Below are 23,520 nucleotides of genomic sequence, written 5' to 3'. Positions count from 1 at the left end.
TACATGGCATATGAAAGTACATAATTCTTAATATTATTTAAAAAAAAAAAGATGGAAACAAAGTACTCATAGAGTCAAAATGGATTGCCTTTTCTTCATATTTTACAGTGAGTTTGGGAGAAAGGAGAATATAATCATAAAAAGAAATAATAACCTTTGCATTTGGTGTTGCTAGTTGGTGTGCATTTCTCAATGATTCCATGTTCACACCTAGAAAAAAATTCAGAAGGAATTCAAAAATTCTGATGGACTGATTCCTTGATCATTTTCAATAGCAAACTATAAATCCAGGGACATTTTATCCATTTTTGCATCTCTGGCAAACATATTCCCTCACATATTTCTAGATCAGCATTTTGTGTTGTTGCATAGTCATCCAGTTGTGTCTGACTCTTTGCGATCCCATAGACTGCAGCACGCTAGGCTTCCCTGTCCTTCACCATCTCCCAGAGTTTGCTCAAACTCATGTCCATTGAGTCGGTGATACCAACCAACCATCTAATCCTCTGTCATCCCTGTCTCCTCCTGCAATCAATCTTTCCCAGCATCAGGGTCTTTTGGAATGAGGTGGCGCTTCACATCAGGTGGCCGAAGTATCAGAGCTTCAGCTACAGCATCAGTCCTTCCAATGAATATTCAGGGTTGATTTCCTTTAGGATTGACTGGTTTGGTCTCCTTGCTGTCTAAGGGGCTCTCAAGAGTCTTCTCCAATACCACAGTTCGAAAGCATCTATTCTTCGGCACTCAGCCTTCTTTATGGTCCAACTCTCATATCCATACATAACTAATGGAAAAACCATAGCTTTGACTATATGGTCCTTTATCAGTAATGTCTCTATTTTTTAATACACTGTCTAGGTTTGTCATAGCTTTTTTTCCTAAGGAGCAAGCATCTTTTAATTTCATGGCTGCAATCACCATCCACAGTGATTTTTGGAGTCTGAGAAAATAAAGTCTGTCACTGTTTCCATTTTTTCCCCATCTATTTGCCATGAAGTGATAGGACCAGATTGGAGAAGGAAATGGCAACCCAATCTAGTATTCTTGCCTGGAGAATCCCATGGACAGAGAAGCCTGGTGGGCTACAGTCCATAGGGTCGCAAAGAGACAGACAAGACTGAGCAACTAAGCACGCATGCCTAATGGGATCGGATAACATGATCTTAGTGTTTTTTAGCATCTACTAGGTGCAAATTCATGACATAATTTGGATGTTTGGATGAAAAATATCCTAAAGAATGACTATGGGTTAAAAATACCTCGAAGTTAAAAAAAATAGGCATTAAAATATCAACATATGAGCAAAAAATGGAATAGACATAAAAATAAAGTTTAATTAGCAAATAAACTTAAAATCATAAATTGCCAAAAGCAATTTCAAAACAGTCATGGAGCAATTAAATGGTCAGACAATAGCCCACTGCCCAGGCTGTTGCTTATGGAGTCTACGTAGCTAGCCCCTAAAGGCCTCCTCTTTTATATCAACTAGTGATTAGGACACTCAAGAAGTCCCTGTAGGATTTTCTTCAGACAGCCAAATACTGACAAACTGTCTGAATTATAACCTGGTTCTGCCCATTCCCTAACAAGGTGAGCTTGGACAAATTTTTACAGCACATACTACCCAATCTGATTGTCACAGAAATGATGTTGATAAGACAAGTGAGTATTATTTGCATCCACATTCAGAAAACTAAGATCATGGCATCCAGTCGCATCACTTCATGGCAAATAGATGGGGAAAAAAATGGAAAGTAACAGACTTTATTTCCTTGGGCCCCAAAATCACTGTGGATGGTGACTGCAGCCATGAAATTAAAAGACACCTGCTCCTTGGAAGAAAAGCTATGACAAACCTAGACAATATATTAAGAAGCAGAGACAATACTTTGCTGACAAAGGACCATATAGTCAAAGCTATGGATTTTCCATTAGTTATGTATGGATGTGAGATTTGGACCATAAAGAAGGATGAGTGCTGAAGAATTGATGCTTTTGAGCTCTGGTGCTGGATAAGACTCTTGAGAGTCCCTTGGACAGCAAGGAGATCAAACCAGTCAATCCTAAAGGAAATCAACCCTGAATATTCATTGGAAGGACTGATAGTGAAAATGAAGCTCCAACAGTTTGGCCACCTGATACAAACAGCCAAGTCATTGGAAAGGACCGTGATGCTGGGAAAGATTGAGGGCAGGAGGAGAAAAGGGCGACAGAGGATGAGATGGTTAGAATGGACATGAGTTTGAACAAGCTCTGGGAGATAGTAAAGGACAGGGAAGCCTGGCATGCTGCAGTCCATGGGGTCGCAAACAGTCGGACACAACTTAGCGACTGAACAACAACAAAATGAGTGAGGAAACCAAAGTGCAGAGAGGTTAAGTGATCTTTCAAAATCACCCGATTAATCGGAAGAAAAGGGAAACCTACAATCAGGTGTCCTATCTTTGGGTTGAAATCAAGCACTTTAGCATGAAAGACAGGTCCTTCATGATCTGACCTGGTTCCTTCTCAGTCTTTCCTAAACTCCAGCCAGGTCCTTTGTTCTCCAGAGCTTCCTTTTGCCTGCTGCAGTTGCTGTTCCCCTGCCTGAAATGTCCTTTCTATCTGTTTACACCTTTTTTCAAGACTCAAGCCATGTGTCATATCTTTACCCATCCCCCAGAATTGAAAGGTCTTCCTATATAACTCAAAATCTGGAACACAAGTCTTACCATATGGTCTGGACATAATAACCATCATCTTTCTTGACACTCTCTGCCTCTAGCCTTAGATCTTCAAGACCAGGCATGTGTCTGCATACATCAATGGCTTGAGCAGCCAGCACGGAATCAAGCACGCAGGAAGTGTTCAATAAATGTTTAGACACAGGATGTTTGGGTGAAAAAAATGGTTGTTTAGTTTCTTGGAGTCAAAGCAAGATTAAAACCCAAATTCTTCACTCTCAGCCAGTGTTGCTTCCCTTTCAGGAAATCATTTTCTCTCAAGATTTATCTACTGTTTTAACCAGAGAAAGAGTAAAACTTACGTGGTGCAAGGGTTACAGTGTTCGCATGGAGAACTGTTACAAAAAAAATTCGATTTGCATCTGCACTTGGTATTCTGGGTCCGAGTACAGTTGTGTTCCACTTCTAGCCCTAGAACACCAATTTGATGAATGAACAATGAAAAGGATGGGCAGGAACAGCATGGGTTTTTGAGATCCAGCGCTGACATCAGCAGTCAAACCATCAAACCTTTAGTAACATAACTAGTGCTTAAATGCCAAATAGATAACCCCAGGCTGAAAGAGCTGAAATCATCTAGCAGTGTTATAAGCAGACAGACAATCCAGCAACCTACACAATCGGACTTGTACTTAAACGGCTCCCCTGCTCTCGTCTAGAGCCTGGCTACTCAAAGTGTGGCTTATAGATCAGCAACATCAGCCTCACCCAGGAGCTTGTTAGAAATGCAGAATGTCAGGCCCTGCCCCAGACCTACTCAATCAGACCAATGCCAAAACCCTCACTTAGAGATTCTGATTTAATCGCTCTGAGATGGGACCTGAGTGAGAGAGTGAGTCAAAGTCATTCAGTGGTGTCCAGCTCTTTGTGACCCCATGGACTGTAGCCTGCCAGGCTCCTTTGTCCAAGGAATTCTCCAGGCAAGAATACTGGAGTGGGTAACCATTCTTTTCTCCAGGGAATATTCTTGGCCCAGGGATCAAAGCGGAGTCTCCTGCATTGCAGGCAAATTCTTTATCATCTGAGCCACTAGGAAGCCCTTGAAATTGGACCTAAATGTTGGCAATTTTCATAGCTTACTGTTTGATTCTACTATACAGTCAGGGTTGAGAAACATTGCTTTAGAGCCTGCACAGGGGCAAGAAAAGCTTTATGTCCAGAGAGTTCTTGATGTTCTTCTTAACAAAACTGGGAGTATTTCTGCTTTATTTTAATCTGAACCCTCAAGATAGACTGGAATATCCATGAAAATTCAGGTCCTCAACAGTAATTATCAGGACAAGCCAGATTCTCAGAGAAAGGGGGAGCAGTCCACCCACCTCTTGGCTTTATCTGTCCTTGTATCTGCAGGCTTCTGAGATCTTTTTGGCTAAGAACAAAAGCCATTTTACAAGCATAAATCAAGACAGGAAAAAAAGTCCCTTCAATTCTGGTTAGAGCTGATGGGTCCTGTTCAGCACGCTTGCATTCAGTCATTCTCTTACATTGGGAAGAACTGCCTAGACTTGACCCATAAATGTCTAGACCAGTCATTCCCTCAGTGCCTGATCCTGCTTCATCCCCATCAGCCCCACCCTCTCCCTCCTGGATGCTGACATAGCACCAGCGTAGGTCCCAGTTTCTGACTGTATTATACATGATGCTACATGCAATACCATGATTTGTCCCTTTTGAATGTTTTTTTAAGACACTTACCATGTTCTTCATCACAGACACTACATCTTATGCATTTGTCAGAATGATGGCTCTTGTCTGTGTACTCGTTCCCCTCCGAGCAGAGCACACATTCTGGCATATCTCCGTCGCGTTTGCAATCACCGTTTTTACGTTTGCCTGCCCATGGGGAGAAAATGGAGCAAGTGTTTAAACACAAGGTGGTCATGCAACAGCAAGTGAAGTCTGCAGGGGTGATAATAAAACACTGCTGAAACGGGAGTGGAAGGGCTAAGCTAATGAAATATAAATATAGTAGTGGAGAAGGTTGTTGAAAAATCATTATCAAGAGACAGAATTTCTCCCAAGACAAAAGCTAAAAGAGTTACGGAGAGCCAGAGATCAAACTGCCAACATCCGCTGGATCATGGAAAAAGCAAGAGAGTTCCAGAAAAACATCTCTTTCTGCTTTATTGACTATGCCAAAGCCTTTGACTGTGTGGATCACAATCAACTGTGGAAAATTCTGAAAGAGATGGGAATACCAGACCACCTGACCTGCCTCTTGAGAAACCTATATGCAGGTCAGGAAGCAACAGTTGGAATTGGACATGGAACAACAGACTGGTTCCAAATAGGAAAAGGAGTACATCAAGGCTGTATATTATCACTCTGCTTATTTAACTTCTATGCAGAGTTCATCATGAGAAATGGTGGGCTGGAAGAAGCACAAGCTGGAATCAAGATTGCCGGAAGAAAGATCAATAACCTCAGATATGCAGATGACACCACCCTTATGGCAGAAAGTGTAGAGGAACTAAAAAGCCTCTTGAAGAAAGTGAGAGAGGAGAGTGAAAAAGTTGGCTTAAAGCTCAACATTCAGAAAATGAAGATCATGGCATCTGGTCCCATCACTTCATGGGAAATAGATGGGGAAACAGTGGAAACAGTGTCAGACTTTATTTTTTTGGCTCCAAAATCACTGCAAATGGTGACTGCAGCCATGAAATTAAGACGCTTACTCCTTGGAAAGAAAGTTATGACCAACCTAGATAGCATATTCAAAAGCAGAGACATTACTTTGCCAACAAAGGCCCATCTAGTCAAGGCTATGGTTTTTCCAGTGGTCATGTATGGATGTGAGAGTTGGACTGTGAAGAACGCTGAATGCCGAAGAATTGATGCTTTTGAACTGTGGTGTTGAAGAAGACTCTTGAGAATCCCTTGGACTGCAAGGAGATCCAACCAGTCCATCCTAAAGATCAGTCCTGGGTGTTCACTGGAAGGACTGATGTTAAAGCTGAAACTCCAGTACTTTGGCCACCTGATGTGAAGAGTTGACTCATTGGAAAAGACTCTGATGCTGGGAGGGATTGGGGGCAGGAGGAGAAGGGGATGACAGAGGATGAGATGGCTGGATGGCATCACCGACTTGATGGACATGAGTTTGAGTGAACTCTGGGAGTTGGATGGACAGGGAAGCCTGGTGTGCTGAGATTCACGGGGTCGCAAAGAGCTGGACGTGACTGAGTGACTGAACTGAACTGAACTGAACTGATGCCTACTTCATTTTAAAAAAAACATTGATTGATTGATTGATTGACTTTTGGCTGTGCTGGATCTTCGCTGCTGCACGTGGGCTCTCTCTGGCTGCAGGGAGGAGGTGCTGCTCTTGGTCTGTGGCATGCAGGCCTCTCACCGCGGTGGCTTCTCCTGTGGTAGTGCACAGGCTCTAGGGCACTCAGGCTTCAGTAGTTGTGGCACAGGGCCTTAGCTGCCCAACAGCTTGCGGAATCTTCCTGGACCAGGGATCGAACTCACGTTCCTTGCATTGGCAGGCACATTTCTAACCACTGGCCCACCAGGGAAGTTTCTATGCCTACTTCTATAGGATGATTAGCAATAGGAACATATGAAAAAGAGGTCAGAATGACCAAAAGCACTGGAAGAGATGCCTTTACCAGCTTTGGGGGAGGAGGGAAGAAGGTTGCTAAGTATATATTCATATTAAGAGATGACTGCCACTGGCCACTGAGATGACCCAATTCTTGCTCTGACTTCTCATTTCACTTTCCAAAGTCCACAAATCCTGGTAAGAATAGTATTGTTTAATGAAAAGAACATTTGAAGTTCTAAAGACTCTGGCTACATTTTTAAAAATAATATCAATAATATCTTTAACAAGATGCTTAATCTCTCTGAGCCGAATTTCTTCATGCATGCGATGGAGATCATCACACTTCATTTGCACAGCTAAAAGAACTGCAAGGGGCCTGCCCAGTAAGTGCTCACAGTTTCCTTTTCACTCCTCTTTCTTTCTATTCCTTTGCCACCGAGTGACAGAGTATGTTATGATGTGTAGGCATGAACTTTATTACCAGGCTTGCTGTCTTAATACACAAAATTTTAAATCATATTCATGCTTGCTTTCCTTTACTTTAAAAATAAAATGAATCATTGGATTGCTATTAGTAAGTATTATATAACAATGGCCTTCCCTGATAGCTTAGTTGGTAAAGAATCTGCCTGCAATGCAGGAGACCCTGGTTCAATTCCTGGGTCGGGAAGATCCCCTGGAGAACGGAAAGGCTATCCACTCCAGTATTCTGGCCTGGAGAATTCCATGGACTGTATAGTCCATGGGGTTGCAAAGAATCGGACATGACTGAGAGACTTTTACTTTCTTTTTCATACAACACTGTCTTCTGGAAAATTCATTTCCTTAAGAAGTGTTTATTAATACCTGTTGTGTGCCAGGCACTTTCTAGGAGCTGGAGATACCCTTGAAAGACAAGTCCTTGGTCTCCAAAGACTTCACATTTTCAAAGTAGAAGCAGGCCATGCACAAACAAATACAGGATGGCAAGTGGTGATAATTGCTGTGGGGGAAGCTAAGTTATAGCAAAGGAACAGAGAAAGAAGAGAAAATATAAAGGGAACAGCAAGGGAACAGAGAAAGATGAAAGAGAAAGTATAAAGGGAAGTTTAAGAGAAAGGCCTAAGTAGTAACTAAACTTGTTATCACTAAATAAAAAGAATAGGCAAAATCTAATCTGCCCCCCTCGTATGAACAGCAAACATAATTTATTCTGTTTTTCTCAGGTATATGACTTTCTTAATAACTTCATAACATTCTTTTTTTTTTTTGTCTTTTTCTTAGTTTTTTAAAAAATCTATTATTGGAGTATAATAGCTTTACAATGTTGTGTTAGTTGCTTCTGTACAACAAAGCGATTCAGCTTTATGTATACATAAGAATCCGCCTGCCAGTGCAGGAGATGTAAGAGACACAGGTTCCATCCCCGGCTCAGGAAGATCCCCTGGAGGAGAAAACGGCAACCCACTCCAGTATTATTGCCTGGAGAATCCCATGGACAGAAGAGCCTGGTGGGCTAGTCCATGGGGTTGCAAAGAGTCGTACACCATTGGGCGACTTTCATTCACTCTCTCACTCAGGTCCCATCTCAAAGCAATTAAATCAGAATTTCTAAGTGAGGGTTTTGGCATTGGTCTGATTGAGTAGGTCTAGGGCAGGGCCTGACACTCTGCATTCCTAACAAACTCCTGGCTAACGCGGATTTTGCTGGCTTATAAACCACACTTGGTGTAGACAGGCTCTAGATGAGAACAGGGGAGCCATTTTAAGTAAAGGTGGGATTGTCCTGGTTGCTGGCTTATCTGTCTACTTAAAATTCCACTAGGTGATTTCAGCTCTTTCAACCTAGGACCCAGAACCAGGGTGTATATATGACAATGCTACTCTAATTTATTCTAACATTTCAGACAATTACTTTACATGACTGTTCAGAAAATATTCTCATTTTGGATTCCATGGCAGCAACAACAAAAGATTAGTGGATTAGTATACAGAGAAAGTGAGAGAAGGAACATTTGAGATTTATGTTAAATTTTACAAGAAAATTCCTCAGTTACAGTAGCTCATTGTCCTTCATGAGAAATATGTTAGAAGACCATCACAAATTCTCAGTTTCACTTATTCCAATATAGCACGGAGTTCCATCCAGAAGCATGCAGGTAAAATGCATATGAACTCATCAGATCCATTCAAATGAACCACCCATTCAAATGTATATGAACCTGTTATACTTCTTACAGTGGTAACAATAAATGATAATAGTAACACTTACTGAGCCAAGCACTCTGCTACACACTATTAACACATTATTGTTCACAATAATCACAAAAGGTCAGAACATTACTACTTCCATTTCACAGTTAAAGAACCAGACTCAAAGAAATCAAGTATCTTGCCCAAGGACATGAAGCTTGTAAATAGCTAGGAGGACCAATCATCCCTGTTTGCCCAGGATGTGAGACTTTTAGTGCTAAAATTGGGGAAGTCTCGGGCAAACCAGAATACGGTGGTCATCCTGTAAGTGTCAGATGGAGGATCTGAAAGCAGTGTCTGATGCCAGAACTTAAACTATGAAACACAATTCAATATCTGCTTGGTAAAGATTTCAGCTATCATATTACAAACTATTAACACAACAAAACTTTTCAGGGGCTCTGATAAAACAGGTCAGGGGCTCTGTCCTATTTCTCTGCCTTCATCTCAGTCCCAGTGGCTTATCTGCTGCACCGGAGAATGTGTGTACCAGAGCATGATTCTTCACTTGCTTTCCCTTTCCTTTTTAACAATGCCCCATAATTCTCTCTCAGAAGTCAGTTTGCCTTCCTGGGATCGCTTTACTGGGGAGCTATTTACTTGGTATGCCCACTATGGTGCCAAAAACCTAACTGCAAATGGTGATTACTACACAGTTTAACACATTACAATATCTTTACATTTTTCTTAATTTAGAACTTTGTAAAAGATCAGTCAATGTTGCAGAGATCCCTGATTCACCTAATATCCATTTTTCCTTCTCTCATAAGAAGAGAATATTTACTAGGAGACATGGCTGCCCTGAGTCAAGACTACATCTCCCAGCATCCTTTGCATGGGTATGTAATTAAATTTTGGCCAATGGGATGTTAGCAAAGTGTCCAGTAATATCTTCCAGGATGTTTCCTGAAGAGAGCTGGTATGCACTTTAAAGTTTAATCTGCCCTATTCACATGAACAGCAAAAATTATGTATACTATCTTTCCTAGGAACATGACTTTCTTAATAATTTCTTTTCACAGCATTCCTTTTGATAAAACAAAATACTACTCAATACATAAACAAGTCATGAAATTTAAACATATACAATACTTTAGTAAACAAAGGCAATGATATGTCAATATAAAACATAAACAAATCGTGGAAACTCAGAACCAAATTTAAATACAGGGCATCAGGGTTCTATATCATTGCAGCAGTATGTTTAAGAAAACCAAGTCAAAGTACAACTTTAATTGCTTGCCAGTAGAATAATACTGCTTTCTAAATGGACTGACCTCTTTAATGAATGACCTTGCAGAATGCCTATGGCATGACAGAGACATAATATCACAAGTTCTTTCTTTCTTCCAATGTATAAAACCTAAATTTATCAAAATATTAAAAAAGAAGTTGTTTTCTTGAAAATAATATTTTAAAATATATTTGTTTCTGAGTATACTACTACATATGCTCATTGTATAAATTTTAGGAAAGTGTAAAAAGCATCTATATATCAACCACTCTGAGATATTATTTTGGTGCATTCCTACACATATAAATACACATATATACCTGTGAGTATATATATGCATACATACCTATGTGTATATGTATGTGTGTGTGCATATATATATATATATAAACATATATATATGCAATGTATGCAGTGTACCATAGAATCCTTCTTATTGAATATGGTGATGTGATAAGGACTTTTTTGATTAAAAAAATGTCAATTCACATAGGGGATCACAGAAAAATTACTATAAATAATTCAGTTTATAAAGTATAACTGTATAATTATTTGCCACTCTTGTGATATAGAAACAAGTTATTAGAATTCCAGCTTCTTTCTCATTTAAGTCACATCCAAAATGTATCACTCACAATTTCTTTTTTCTTTTTCCTTCTTCCTTTCTTTTTGATGGAAAGTAAAGTTAAAGACTTCAATAATCTGTATGAAAGGCTTTCATAGTTTCATTATTTTTCCCATGTATTTTGCCTCCACCTAGTTCATTAATAATTTTTTTAGTAACTCGACTTTACTGAAATTCTTCAAAGAATTAAAAATAATTTTAATAGAAATTAAATGTTTTTTATGTGTATTTGTTTACTGGTTTATGTAATGTTAAATTATATATTACCATCACAAAAATGTTTGGGAGCAATTTGGATATTGATAAGCTTCAATTTTTTTTCAAAAAGGAATAGAAGTGGGAAGATGTTTAGTACATATTGGATACCATCCAGGATGTTTTAGAGATGGAGCAGAGAGAATCAGTTAATCCAGCCAGCAGATCAGTTAGAAATCTCTTAAGGAAATTTATATACATTGAGGTTTATATCAAGAATATATCAGAAAACATGATTTTGATTGATACATAGTATTCCAGTCTTTGAATACTTTGAAATTTACTTAATCTCACATCATTGGATATCACAGTGAAATGTTATGCATATATTTCTTTTATTTTTTACTATTTTCTTCAGACATTTTTCTACAAATCTATTATAGTATCAGTAGATTTTCAATTTTCTGACCCACATATCCGAATTTCTTTCTTAAAATGTTTTAACAATCGACATTCTGAGAGTGACATAGGAGAGTTTGCTTATCTCATAAGCAAACTCACTATGACTGAGATCACTTTGAAAATGAAAATAAAAGAAAGCAAAACAAAAAAAGCAAACCAACGAAAGTCCTTAACAGCTTGATATGCAAACCATATTATCTTTATTTTAATTTGCATTTTAGGGTTTAAAAATATGAGTAAAAATCTCAATTCATAAGACAAATAGATGGTGTTTGTGAGTGAGCATGAAGTCGCTCAGTCATGTCTAACTCTTTGCAACCCCATGGACTGTAGTCTACCAGGCTCCTCTGTCCATGGGATTTTCCAGGGAAGAGTACTGGAGTAGGGTGCCATTGCCTTCTCCTCTCCAGGGGATCTTTCCAACACAGGGATCAAACCCAGGTATCCCGCACTGCAGGCGGATTCTTTACCAACAGATTACAAAAAGCCAGGAAGCCATTCTTTATTCTCATTTGGAGAAGACTAAATATAAACAGGCTTAAATATAAATGGGTTGGATTACGACAGATTTTCCATAAGGGTTGTTAAAACCTGGAGAGAAGGCCAAGTAAGACTGTTAGAATCTTTTCATAAACAGGACCCACATCTGTTTAGCAGCTTAAGTATTGGAGGCCTGGAAAGCCAAACATGAAACCTACTACCATCCTTTACGGTTCTATTAATCTACTATATATGCCCATGTGCTGTTTTCCTTTATCTTCCTGTCTTCCTTCATGATGCAGCTGGGAAATGCTTATCTGTATAACATAGTAGTCAACTCTACTCCATGTTGATAATAAAAGTCTGCACAATTGCATTTTGCTTAGCTTTTAATTGGCTAGTGTTCAGAGGATTTCCGTTTTGAAATTGGTTTTCAATACTGATTTTAAAAAATGGTTGGTTTTTATCCGTTGCTTTTCTAGCTCATCTAGTTATTCGGTTGCAAAATGCAAATATATTTTTCAGGCTTCAGTGCTAGGACAAACATTTTTCTTAGAGACTTTCTGGTTGAAGGGAAGTGTTGACACATATCTCTTAAGGGTAGAAGTTTCTTGCTTTTAGAGCTCCACAGTTATTATGATACATTCTAACCAGTTCTGATGTGGTAAGTTTTAATATCTACAAATTAGTCTCTTTTGGCTATTGAAAAATGGAGCTAAACAAATAAATCCTCTCACTTCTGAGGTACATGTTATTTACAAATTTTATTTACTCACGCTCACATCAAACCAGTGTGATAAAGATAAAATAAGCTAGTCTTGGAGGAATGAAACCACCATATGTCGCAGCAGTCCCACTCCTAGGCATATACCCTGCGGAAACCAGAGTTGAAAAAGACACATGTACTCCAGCGTTCACTGCAGCACTATTTGCCATAGCTAGAACATGGAAGCAACGTAGATGTCCATCCACAGATGAGTGAATTAAGAAGTTGTGGTACATATACACAATGCAATATTACTCAGCCATAAAAGGAACACATTTGAGTCAGTTCTAATGAAGTGGATGAACCTAGAGCCTATTATACAGAGTGAAGTAAGTCAAAAAGAGAAAGATAAATAACGTATACTAATGCATATATTTGGAATCTAGAAAGATGGTACTGATGAATTTATTAGCAAGACAGCAATGGAGAAACAGACATAGAGAACAGATTTACAGACATGGGGGGAGTGGGGGAGAAGGTGAGATGTATGGAGAGAGTAACGTGGAAACTTACATTCCCGTGTAAAATGGACAGCCAACAGGAATTCGCTGTGTGTCTCAGGGAACTCAACCAGGGGCTCTGTGACAACCTAGAGGGGTGGGATGGGGAGGAGATTCAAGAGGGAGGGGACATATGTACACCTCTGGCTGATTCGTGTTGATGTTTGGCAGAAAACAATAAAATTCTGTAAAGCAATTATCCTTCAATTGAAAAGTAAATACATTTAAAAATTAAGCTAGTCTTGGGAAAATAATGTCATAGTTTTTTTTTTTCTTTTCAGTCATGCCATAATGCAGGAGTGAATGCTATAAAAACACTCTCTTCCTTATGACCACATGCTACTCCTCACCCTGATTTTCACTCTGATTACTGGATTGCTTTTGTTTGCATGTGTATAACATACCAGGAGGACAAGGCTGACAGCAAAACAGGTGCTCACGATATAGGCCTTCTTGGCAGGAACTTGCTCCAGTAATATTCTTATTCAATCTCAGCCCCTCAGAGTTGATACCAGCCACGTGGGCATTTTCACCTTTAGACAATGGTCCAGAAACAGAGATAAATATCTGTAAAAGAAAAGCATGAACAGAATTTTACTGACTTCTGAACTAAGCAACTTGGAGAAAAGGTGTTACCTCACCCCAAACGACTGTGTTTTATTTGCTGCACACAGATCGACGTAGGCTCCATCCTTCCACTGACCCATCTCCAAAAAAGGAGCAGGTCAACCGCATAACAGTCCAAACCTCGGGTTCTCCAAACCACCTGAGACACAGCATCACAGATGGTAGCTCAAGGGACAACACAGAAGACTGGGAAAAAAACATGAAATTTCAAAACAACTGTGGTTTGAATCCTAGCTCTGCTATCGACACTGACTTTAGGCAAGTTAGATAACCTCGGTGATCCTCAAGGTCCTGATCTGTAAGTGACAACAGTACTTTCCGCTTTGAAGCGCTGTGAGGATAAAAAATGGTAATTTCTCCCAAACCCGGTACTTAGCTTACAGCATGTTCTGTTTCTTCCTTTTTTATATATAGTGACAGAATCTTCAGTGCTGATGAAATCCTTCCTGGTTAACCAGCACTAACAGGTGCCTCAGACAGTAAATTATCTGCCCAACAGTGCAGAAGACTCAAGTTCAATCCCCAGGTGGGGAAGATCTGCTGGAGAAGGAAACGGCAACCCACTTCAGTATTCTTGCCTGGAGAATCATGGACAGAAAAGCCTGGTGGCTTTCACAATAAATCCAACAGGATGTTTTTCACTTTTATTCAGGAAAAATGAACTTCTTTCAATATTGGTTCCTTTGTTTGGGAGACAAAATCCATAAGGGACACTGTCAAATTTATCTTAGTCAGTTGTAGGCTTGAGTTCCTCAGAAAAATAAGCTCCTAAAATGTATAGAAACATTTGGGGTTAATGTCTGTTTGATCCCTTTCTCAGGTTTTCTAAACATTTATTGTTTGTCTTTCTAAACACAAATTTAAATAATCTTTCATTCTGTGTGGAATACGTAAATTCATTGCTAAGCATCAAAATTTTTTAAACTACTAGTTCTGAGGGTTTTTTCCCTCAAGGTCATTTATCACATTTTTCATGGCATACGTTATTTTTTCTACTTCATGACATCTTCTGGGTTAAGGGAACTAAATATTCTTTGTGTATACATCACTGTCACAGGAGTCCCCAAATCTTCCCTTTTAGCCCTTCCCCCTTTGTCACCAAAGCCTGCATTCCCCTCTAAGTCACAAGATACCATGGGACCTCCAAGGAAGGACGGATGAAGGAGGTTGCCATCTTTTCCTTCTGAGATGGCTGATTTAAAAATGCATTTCCAGGGACTTCCCTGGTAGTCCAGTGCTTAAGAATCCACCTTGCAATGCAGAAGACACGGATTCGATCCCTGGTTGGAGAAACTAAGATCCCATGGAGCAACTAAGCCCGTGTACAACTACTGAAGCCCACAAGCTCTGGAGCCCACGTGCTAAGACTAGAGAGAGAGTCTGTGTGCAGCAACAAAGACTCACATGCTGCAAGTAAGACCCAGCCCAGTCAAAGAAAGAAAGGCAGAAAAGCATTTTAAAAATAAATAAGAAAACAAAAATCCATTACTAACACCCAGACTCCAGGAGAAAAAGTCACACCAAAATATCAAGAAAATACCTGACTTATCCAGGGTCACTCATGAGCAAAAGGCAGAGAGCTAGGTCTTGTCCAAGTCACCTTCCTCATATTACAGTGTTTTTCCTGCTACACCCAATTCACCATAAAATGTAGCTTACTTTTTCTATGTCAACGATTCTATTTAAAGAATAACTGGAGCTGGTAAACGGATCAGAGGAATTATGCCTCAGTGTGCTGGCTTCACTATCAAACCACTGCCTTTTCAACCCAACAGACATTTCTTTAGCACCTACTCTGTGCCAGGTCCTGTGAATACAGAGATGCCTAACACTGATTATAATCGAAGATGAATTTTAAGTTTCCAAAAGCAGGCTTGCACAGGGGCGTGTCATTTGTAATATATTTATCATTTGGGAATTTTTTAACATTATATTTGCCTGACTTTTACTTTTTAAAACACATTTGAATTTATGGTCTTTTTCTAAAGCAGCTCTGAACTAAAGATATTTGTCAGTATCAATTTCTCTTTTCAAGATGACAGTTCCCCAATCAATTCTTACTTTCTCTACAGAAGATCAATCTGTTAATATTAGTCCCTCTTCTGAATCATAGAATCAATAGCTAATGAACAGTAACTGAACTGGACATTTTAGGAAATAATGTGATTGAAATCACACCAAAGCATTCACTGTTAAGATGGGAAGGGCTTTCAAATGAAAATCACCCATGTTTTAGGATCCTTATTCTATCACAAACTTTGCTCAATGTGACAGTCAGGAATTAAATATACTAACCATATAACATTCCAGACATTGCCAGCACATAGAAATTCTTGCACAAATGTACAAGTCTCTGCTAGAAGAAATCAGTCAGCCCCTTCTACAACAGATAATGGGAAACTGAATCGAAGCAACCCAACTGAGTAGGAGCAATTTCTTTCTGTTGTCAGCCACCTCAAGGCCTGGAAAGAGGGAATTAACAGAGAGATACTACTTGCTCTCCTCTTTCAATTCTGGTTTCTCATCTCACCAGAAACTGAACAAAATGCCCCACATTTAAACTCAAAGAGATTTGAGTCAAAATTGGACTAGTCAAAACTGACAACTCAAAGGTGCTCAAGGTTGATACACAGCAGTGTGTGTGTGTGTGTGTGTGTGTGTGTGTGTGTGTACCCTACAGCTATAGGGCCCATCTTCCTTGGTATGCTAATTTCATTCAGTAATCATGTGACAATATTATGAGCAGGTCCACAATTCCTGGTTTAAATGATCGAGTGCTGAGAGGGGCAGCACATTGTATATTTATGAATTGTTATATTAGTGTTATTTCTAAAAACACTGTGCCTATACTCAACTTTCTGGAACTGTCTGAAAGAAATGTACTTGCTAATACATTTCGTTTTAGTGTTGAAGTTTTTGACTGGAAATCAAAAGTCACTGTCCAAAATATATTCAGAATTTGAGAAATGTGAATCTTGGAGTAAACAGTGAAAGACATAAATATCATTGGCCATGAAGCAGACACCGGCACCGAACTCACCTCATATTTGATCACACCAGCTTTAGAGAGCTCAGTTTCTGGAAACATTTCCTACTTACTTCAGCATCAAAGAATTATGTCAAGTATTAAAAAAAGAAAGATGGGTCTAAAGAGCATATTCTAACTGTTACATGATACGATGTAAGCAGTTTCCACACAGCTTGCATTTTTTAAAGTTTTTATATTAGCTCAAGTTTGCAGTATGCAAAGATTTAACCTAAACTTTCCTGGCAGAAACTGGGGTGTTTTTAATTGTGACAAGGCAGGAAACCCACAAAGAACTAAATGATCAGAATGCTCAAAAATTGTTTTTCAAAAAAGCTGAAAAGGCCAGAAAATTAGTTAAAGATTTGAAAAGCAGATATTCTAAGGAAAATGATAACCAAATGGGGAAAAAAGGAATAAAATTAACCATCATAACAAAGATTAAAAAGTCAAAAGGACCTCAGTTTTAGATTCTGCTGGGAATAATCTTAGCTGATACATTAATTATTTAAATGAGCAAACACTTTGCTGAGTACCTTTGTTGCTGTTTAGTCACTCAGCCATGTCCAATTGTTTGTGACCTCATGGACTGTAGCCTACCAGGATCCTCTGTCCATGGGATTTCCCAGGCAAAAATACTGGAGTGGGCTGCCATTTCCTTCTCCAGCTGAGTGCCTGCTTTGCGCCAGACAGACTCTGGGAACAGAGCAGTGTACAGATAAAGACTCAGCTCTTATAGCATTTATATGTAAATGAAGTTATTAGTCAGGCTTCTCAAGAAAAACAGGCCCAGTACTGAGTGCGAGTGAGTGAGTGTGTGTGTATGTGTATGAAGAAAGAGAGACTGATTGATTTTCAGGGATGGGCTCACACAACTGTAAAGGCTTGGCAAGTCCAGATTCTGCTGATGGGGTAGGTCAGTATGTTGGAGAGTCAGAGGAGAGTAGCAGCTGAAGTTCAAAGGCAGTCTGGCAGAATTCTTTCTTCCTTAGGGGGTCTCAGTCTTCCTTCTACTAAGGCCTTCAACTGATTGAATGAGACCCACACACATTACAGAAGGTATCTAATTTACTCAAAGTTGAGCACTTTAAATGTTCAGCTCGTACAAAGCAAACAAAACCTTCACAGAAATATCCAGAGTAGTGTTTGAACAAATATCTGGGTGCCATGGGCCAGTCAGGTAGACAAATAATATTAGGCATCACATGGAGGGAAATGATGAAGAAACAGAGCAATAGGCAACATAACCAGGAGGAATGAGGACTATTCAAAGGAATAAGGCAAGCTTAGGGGGCATGGAGAATTTGAGGTGCGAGGCAGTGCTCTTTCAGGAAGAGCTGTCTGTGAAGGCCACTGAATAAGAAAACTGACTTGTTGCAAGCAGATGATTAGCTGAAAAGGGCTTTCCAGGCAAGTCACCCCCAGAGGAGCTTGGCTTAGCCCAAATGGGGACATACCTGCGGTCCTCAGCAAAAATATTATTAACAGTTAGCTATTAACAGAGATGAGGATCAATGTCTACTGAACCACACAGGTAATTAACATGTTGGCTATTAAAGACACAGTGCAGTGGAATCATACAGCCAGTCACGACCACAGATGCTGCAATCTTGTAGAATCCTGAAACATCACAGCAGAAAGGGACCATGTAACCACCTGCTCAACTTCCACATAGATTTAAAAAGTGGATCTTCTTGAGTCCTTCCTTATTTACAAGGTTTTAATATTTTCTGCAAATCAGAAAATTTCTTATGAAATGATGAAGAAAGGTAAGATTTGTTATTTAGCATGCCCAGTAGATGCTTTAACGGCATAAGGTGAAATTCATTTTGAGAAATGGCACGTAAAAATATTACAGTCTCTTAAATTCAGAATCTTGAGAGTTCTGACAATGAAGCGGCAATTCATATCTAGCATCCTAAGTGAGGAGACTATTATGACCAACATGTCATTAGGTCGAATGGGTAGAGTCCCTCTGAATCATTCATGAAAGTGTTGTCAGGAAACCAAACCCTAGAGTTATTTACCTATTCTTCCTTGACATTTGCCTGGCGTTTTACAAAGTTCATTTATATATATATCACCTCATGGTCGCCACAATAAACCTAGACATGAGGAATTATTACTTTCTTATTTTATAGCTGAGGAAGCTGAACAGAGTATGTGAAATGACTCATTGGATAACCCCCGTTAGGATGGGCTAAGGGAAGACTCGGCACCTCTGGCGCAAATCTGGACTCTGGTTCTGGTTTATAAATCAGTTTCCTAATTGCTTTCTCCGTTTATGCGTGCAAACAATGCAGTCTGTTTCCAGACAATTGTGGGCAAGATGCCTGAGTGTTAATTTTACAATGAACCTTCAAAGCAAATGTGTGTTGAGGGTAGAGGAAGTTAGCAGGAACTTTCTGAAAACCAGAAGTCCATCCCAAGCCCTCTAGTTTGGGAAAACTGTGGCAGGGCTATCCAGGCTGGGATTCTGGCTGGCAGGGAAGGGGAAACTTCCTAGCCCTGATCTGCATCTTGAAAAGAAGAGGAGTTTGGGTTTCCCTTCCTCCCATCTGGGTGATGAGTTTCTGAGCACAGCCATCAAAGGCCCTGTGAGTCCCTTGTAGGGGCGGGGATTTGCAGTGAATAGCTAGGAACCAGAAGTCCTCCTAGCCTACCATTGATCTTTGCATTTGCTCCCTTTGAAACTCTCAAAAACAGGCTGACATGAGAGTCTGTCCCTTGTATCAGATGACGGTTGACTTTATATTAATTAATTGCATCATATGATGGATCACTTTTCATAGCCAACTCCGTTACTACATAGAGGAAACAAAGCAGGGAGGGCAAGATCCAGAAATCGATGACCACCCTTGAAGCATATCACTCCCCTTTGACAAGCTCACCATGCTTTCCCAGGAATTGTAAACACTCAGGATCTAACATGGCAATTACAAATAGAGTAGCCTCACAGTGACTGAATTAAACAAACTACTAGAAGAAACTGAGAATCCCGTTAGGGTTACTTCAAAGAATCAGTGTGGCAATTAGCCCTAAGAGATGAGCCAGGGTTTGAAAAGGAAGTTTAAAAAAAAAAAAATCACCTTTTTTTCTGTTCTCAGTGAAGTTCAAAACAACAGGAAAAGAATTTTTAAAAGTAGAGGAGAAAAAAAAAGGTGTCTGAAGGTGAAAAATGGCAGTCCTTCAAGAATAAGAATAAGAAGACAGATGCTTAGAATGGTCAGCGAGAATTTTTGATACTGAGCACATACTTCAGACAGACTACAAGCTCTCCAGTAATCATTGGGAAGAGTTTTAGAACCCAAGCCCTTCATCCGTTAGAAGAAGCTATGCCCCAAACTGGCGGTCGGGTGCCTGGACCATGTCATACAGCTGGATCAAGAGAGTCAGACTCTTATGGGCCGAGTGGTCTCTCCCTCACCTCCAAATTCTTCTACTGAAGACTTAACCCCAGTAACCCAGAATGTCAGCATATTTAGAGACAGAGTCTTTAAAGAGGAAATTAAAATGAGGTCATTGGGTGCACCCTAATCCAATACGACTGGTGTCCCTCTCAGAGGAGGAAATTTGGGCGCAGACAGGGACAAGGGGAAGAGGATAAGAGGAGACAGGGGGAAGGGCATTCACAAGCCAAGGAGAGGAGCACAGGACAGATCGTCACCTCACGGTCTTCAGAAGGAGCCGAACTTGGCGACATCTTGATCTCAGACGTCTAGCCTCCAGAACTGAGAGAAAATACATTTCTGTTGTTTAAGCCACCAGTTACCGCAGCCACAGGAAATGAGTACCTATCGGCCCACACCACTGTCTCTTGATTCCCTCAGAGTCTGGATTTGAGGGAGGTCCATGGTGAACACACATTTGGGCATCCCTTGCAGCTAAGCATTAGGATTTCCCATCTTCAACCATCACTGTGCTAAACAGACGAGAGGCCGAAAACGGTCTTGAGAACTGCAATCTTCCGGGGCCAGGAGGAACCTGAACTTCCCAGTCTTACAGACCTCTGCTAGGAAGTTGAAATCTCACTGGCCCCTACTGTCCAGGACACAACTGTAACACCAGACGAGTACTGGTCATTCCCTTTTCAGACTTTTAGTTACTGATCACCACTTTAGGAAAAAGAACTTCTAAAACACCATTAATAGTCCAACATGTCTGACTGTTCAATGCATCTCTAATATATTTGTATAGAAAGTGAGATAATATTAATAGTGATGGTATTTTGTAGTAGGTGCATTATTGAAAAAGTGAAATAAAAACAAGTATTCTAAATTTTCTAAACACAGAAACTTTTCAGTATTAAAGAGATAAGCGAAGATTTCATTTGCTCTTATTTTTTGTGTGTAAATAAAAACACACAGGTAATCTTATTCCAGTAAGGTCTTCATTCTTTCTTAAGGCTGGTTTCTGGGAAGACCAGGAGAGAGATAGTAGTCAGTAGAATAAGTGGAAGTGAGAAATAGATTTAAGGGCCTAGATCTGATAGACAGAGTGCCTGATGAACTATGGAATGAAGTTCGTGACATTGTACAGGAGACAGGGATCAAGACCATCCCCATGGAAAAGAAATGCAAAAAAGCAAAATGGCTGTCTGGGGAGGCCTTACAAATAGCTGTGAAGAGAAGGGAGGCGAAAAGCAAAGGAGAAAAGGAAAGATATAGGCATCTAAATGCAGAGTTCCAAAGAATAGCAAGAAAAGATAAGAAAGCCTTCTTCAGCGATCAATGCAAAGAAATAGAGGAAAACAACAGAATGGGAAAGACTAGAGATCTCTTCAAGAAAATTAGAGATACCAAGGGAACATTTCATGCAAAGATGGGCTCGATAAAGGACAGAAATGGTCTGGACCTAACAGAAGCAGAAGATATTAAGAAGAGGTGGCAAGAATACATGGAAGAACTGTACAAAAAAGATCTTCACGACCCAGATAATCATGATGATGTGATCACTAATCTAGAGCCAGACATCCTGGAATGTGAAGTCAAGTGGGCCTTAGAAAGCATCACTACGAACAAAACTAGTGGAGGTGATGGAATTCCAGTTGAGCTGTTTCAAATCCTGAAGGATGATGCTGTGAAAGTGCTGCACTCAATATGCCAGCAAATTTGGAAAACTCAGCAGTGGCCACAGGACTGGAAAAGGTCAGTTTTCATTCCAATCCCAAAGAAAGGCAATGCCAAAGGATGTTCAAACTACCGCACAATTGCACTCATCTCACATGCTAGTTAAAAATAATGCTCAAAATTCTCCAAGCCAGGCTTCAGCAATATGTGAACCATGAACTCCTTGACGTTCAAGCTGGTTTTAGAAAAGGCAGAGGAACCAGAGATCAAATTGCCAACATCCGCTGGATCATGGAAAAAGCAAGAGAGTTCCAGAAAAACATCTATTTCTGCTTTATTGACTATGCCAAAGCCTTTGACTGTGTGGATCACAATAAACTGTGGAAAATTCTTCAAGAGATGGGAATACAGACCACCTGACCTGCCTCTTGAGAAATCTGAATGCAGGTCAGGAAGCAACAGTTAGAACTGGACATGGAACAACAGACTGGTTCCAAATAGGAAAAGGAGTACGTCAAGGCTGTATATTGTCACCCTGCTTATTTAACTTCTATGCAGAGTACATCATGAGATACTCTGGGCTGGAAGAAGCACAAGCTGGAATCAAGATTCCCGGGAGAAATATCAATAACCTGATATGCAGATGACACCACCCTTATGGCAGAAAGTGAAGAGGAGCTAAGAAGCCTCTTGATGAAAGTGAAAGAGGAGAGCGAAAAAGTTGACCTAAAGCTCAACATTCAGAAAATGAAGATCATGGCATCTGGTCCCATCACTTCATGGGAAATAGATGGGAAACAGTGGAAACAGTGTCAGACTTTATTTTTGGGGGCTCCAGAATCACTGCAGATGGTGACTGCAGCCATGAAATTAAAAGACGCTTACTCCTTGGAAGAAAAGTTATGACCAACCTAGATAGCATATTCAAAAGCAGAGACATTACTTTGCCGACTAAGGTCAGTCTAGTCAAGGCTATGGTTTTACTAGTGGTCATGTATGGATGTGAGAGTTGGACTGTGAAGAAGGCTGAGCGCCGAAGAATTCATGCTTTTGAACTATGGTGTTGGAGAAGACTCTTGAGGGTCCCTTGGAGTGCAAGGAGATCCAACGCGTCCATTCTGAAGGAGATCAGCCCTGGGATTTCTTTGGAAGGAATGATGCTAAAGCTGAAACTCCAGTACTTTGGCCACATCATGAGAAGAGTTGACTCATTGGAAAAGACTCTGATGCTGGGAGGGATTGGGGGCAGGAGGAGAAGGGGACGACAGAGGATGAGATGGCTGGATGGCATCACAGACTCGATGGACATGAGTCTGAGTGAACTCCGGGAGTTGGTGATGGACAGGGAGGCCTGGCGTGCTGCAATTCATGGGGTCACAAAGATTCGGACATGACTGAGCGACTAAACTGAACTGAACCGAACTGAGACTAAGTGATTGGTTAGACTAATGACTGAATCAAGTCATAAATAAAATGAGGAAACCTAGAGAATTCCATTTGGGATTAGATTTGGGGTTTTGTGCTAGAGTTAGAAAAACTATCCTCAAAACCCTGAAAAACATTATAATCATGTAGTGATGGTTTCCCCAACGGCTCAGCGGGTAAAGAATCCGCCTGAACTGCAGGAGACACAGAGATGCGTGTTCGATCCCTGGGTCAGGAAGATCACCTGTAGAAGGATAAGGCAACCCACTCCAGTATTCTTGCCTGGGAAATCCCAAGGACAGAGGAGCTGGGTGGGCTACAGTCCCTGGGGTCACAAAGAGTTGGACAAAACTGGGCACACACATACACAGTGATACATTAAAAATAAGAAATGCTTCGGTCCCAACACAGACCTACAGAATCAGGATCTCGGAGAATGGGGCCTCCTCATGATTATGCTCACCCTTGTCATTTAGTATCTAATAACCCTGGTTATTTTGCTGCTCCTCCCAGCTGAAGACCTGGGAAGGTCTTCAGGGCTGGAGGAAGCGAAATCTGAGGTTAGCAGATGAGTACATTTACATGTGAGAAGAGTATTATAGACCAA

General features: G+C 40.3%; 1 protein-coding gene across 1 annotated transcript in view; it reads right to left on the bottom strand.

Annotated features, from left to right (window-relative positions):
* The window catches only part of FAS (Fas cell surface death receptor), a 32,910-nt gene that overhangs the window by 4,355 nt on the left and 5,035 nt on the right, over positions 1 to 23,520 (bottom strand). The window contains 4 exon segments of the mRNA NM_001123003.1: positions 155 to 210; positions 3,026 to 3,134; positions 4,419 to 4,556; positions 13,172 to 13,334. Coding sequence (NP_001116475.1) covers positions 155 to 210; positions 3,026 to 3,134; positions 4,419 to 4,556; positions 13,172 to 13,334 — 466 coding nt within the window.

The sequence above is a fragment of the Ovis aries genome, chromosome 22 (genome assembly GCF_016772045.2).
Source record: "Ovis aries strain OAR_USU_Benz2616 breed Rambouillet chromosome 22, ARS-UI_Ramb_v3.0, whole genome shotgun sequence".
NCBI lineage: Eukaryota > Metazoa > Chordata > Mammalia > Artiodactyla > Bovidae > Ovis > Ovis aries.
Note: the sequence above shows the minus strand (reverse complement) of the source record. Positions and strands in the feature narration are given on the sequence as shown.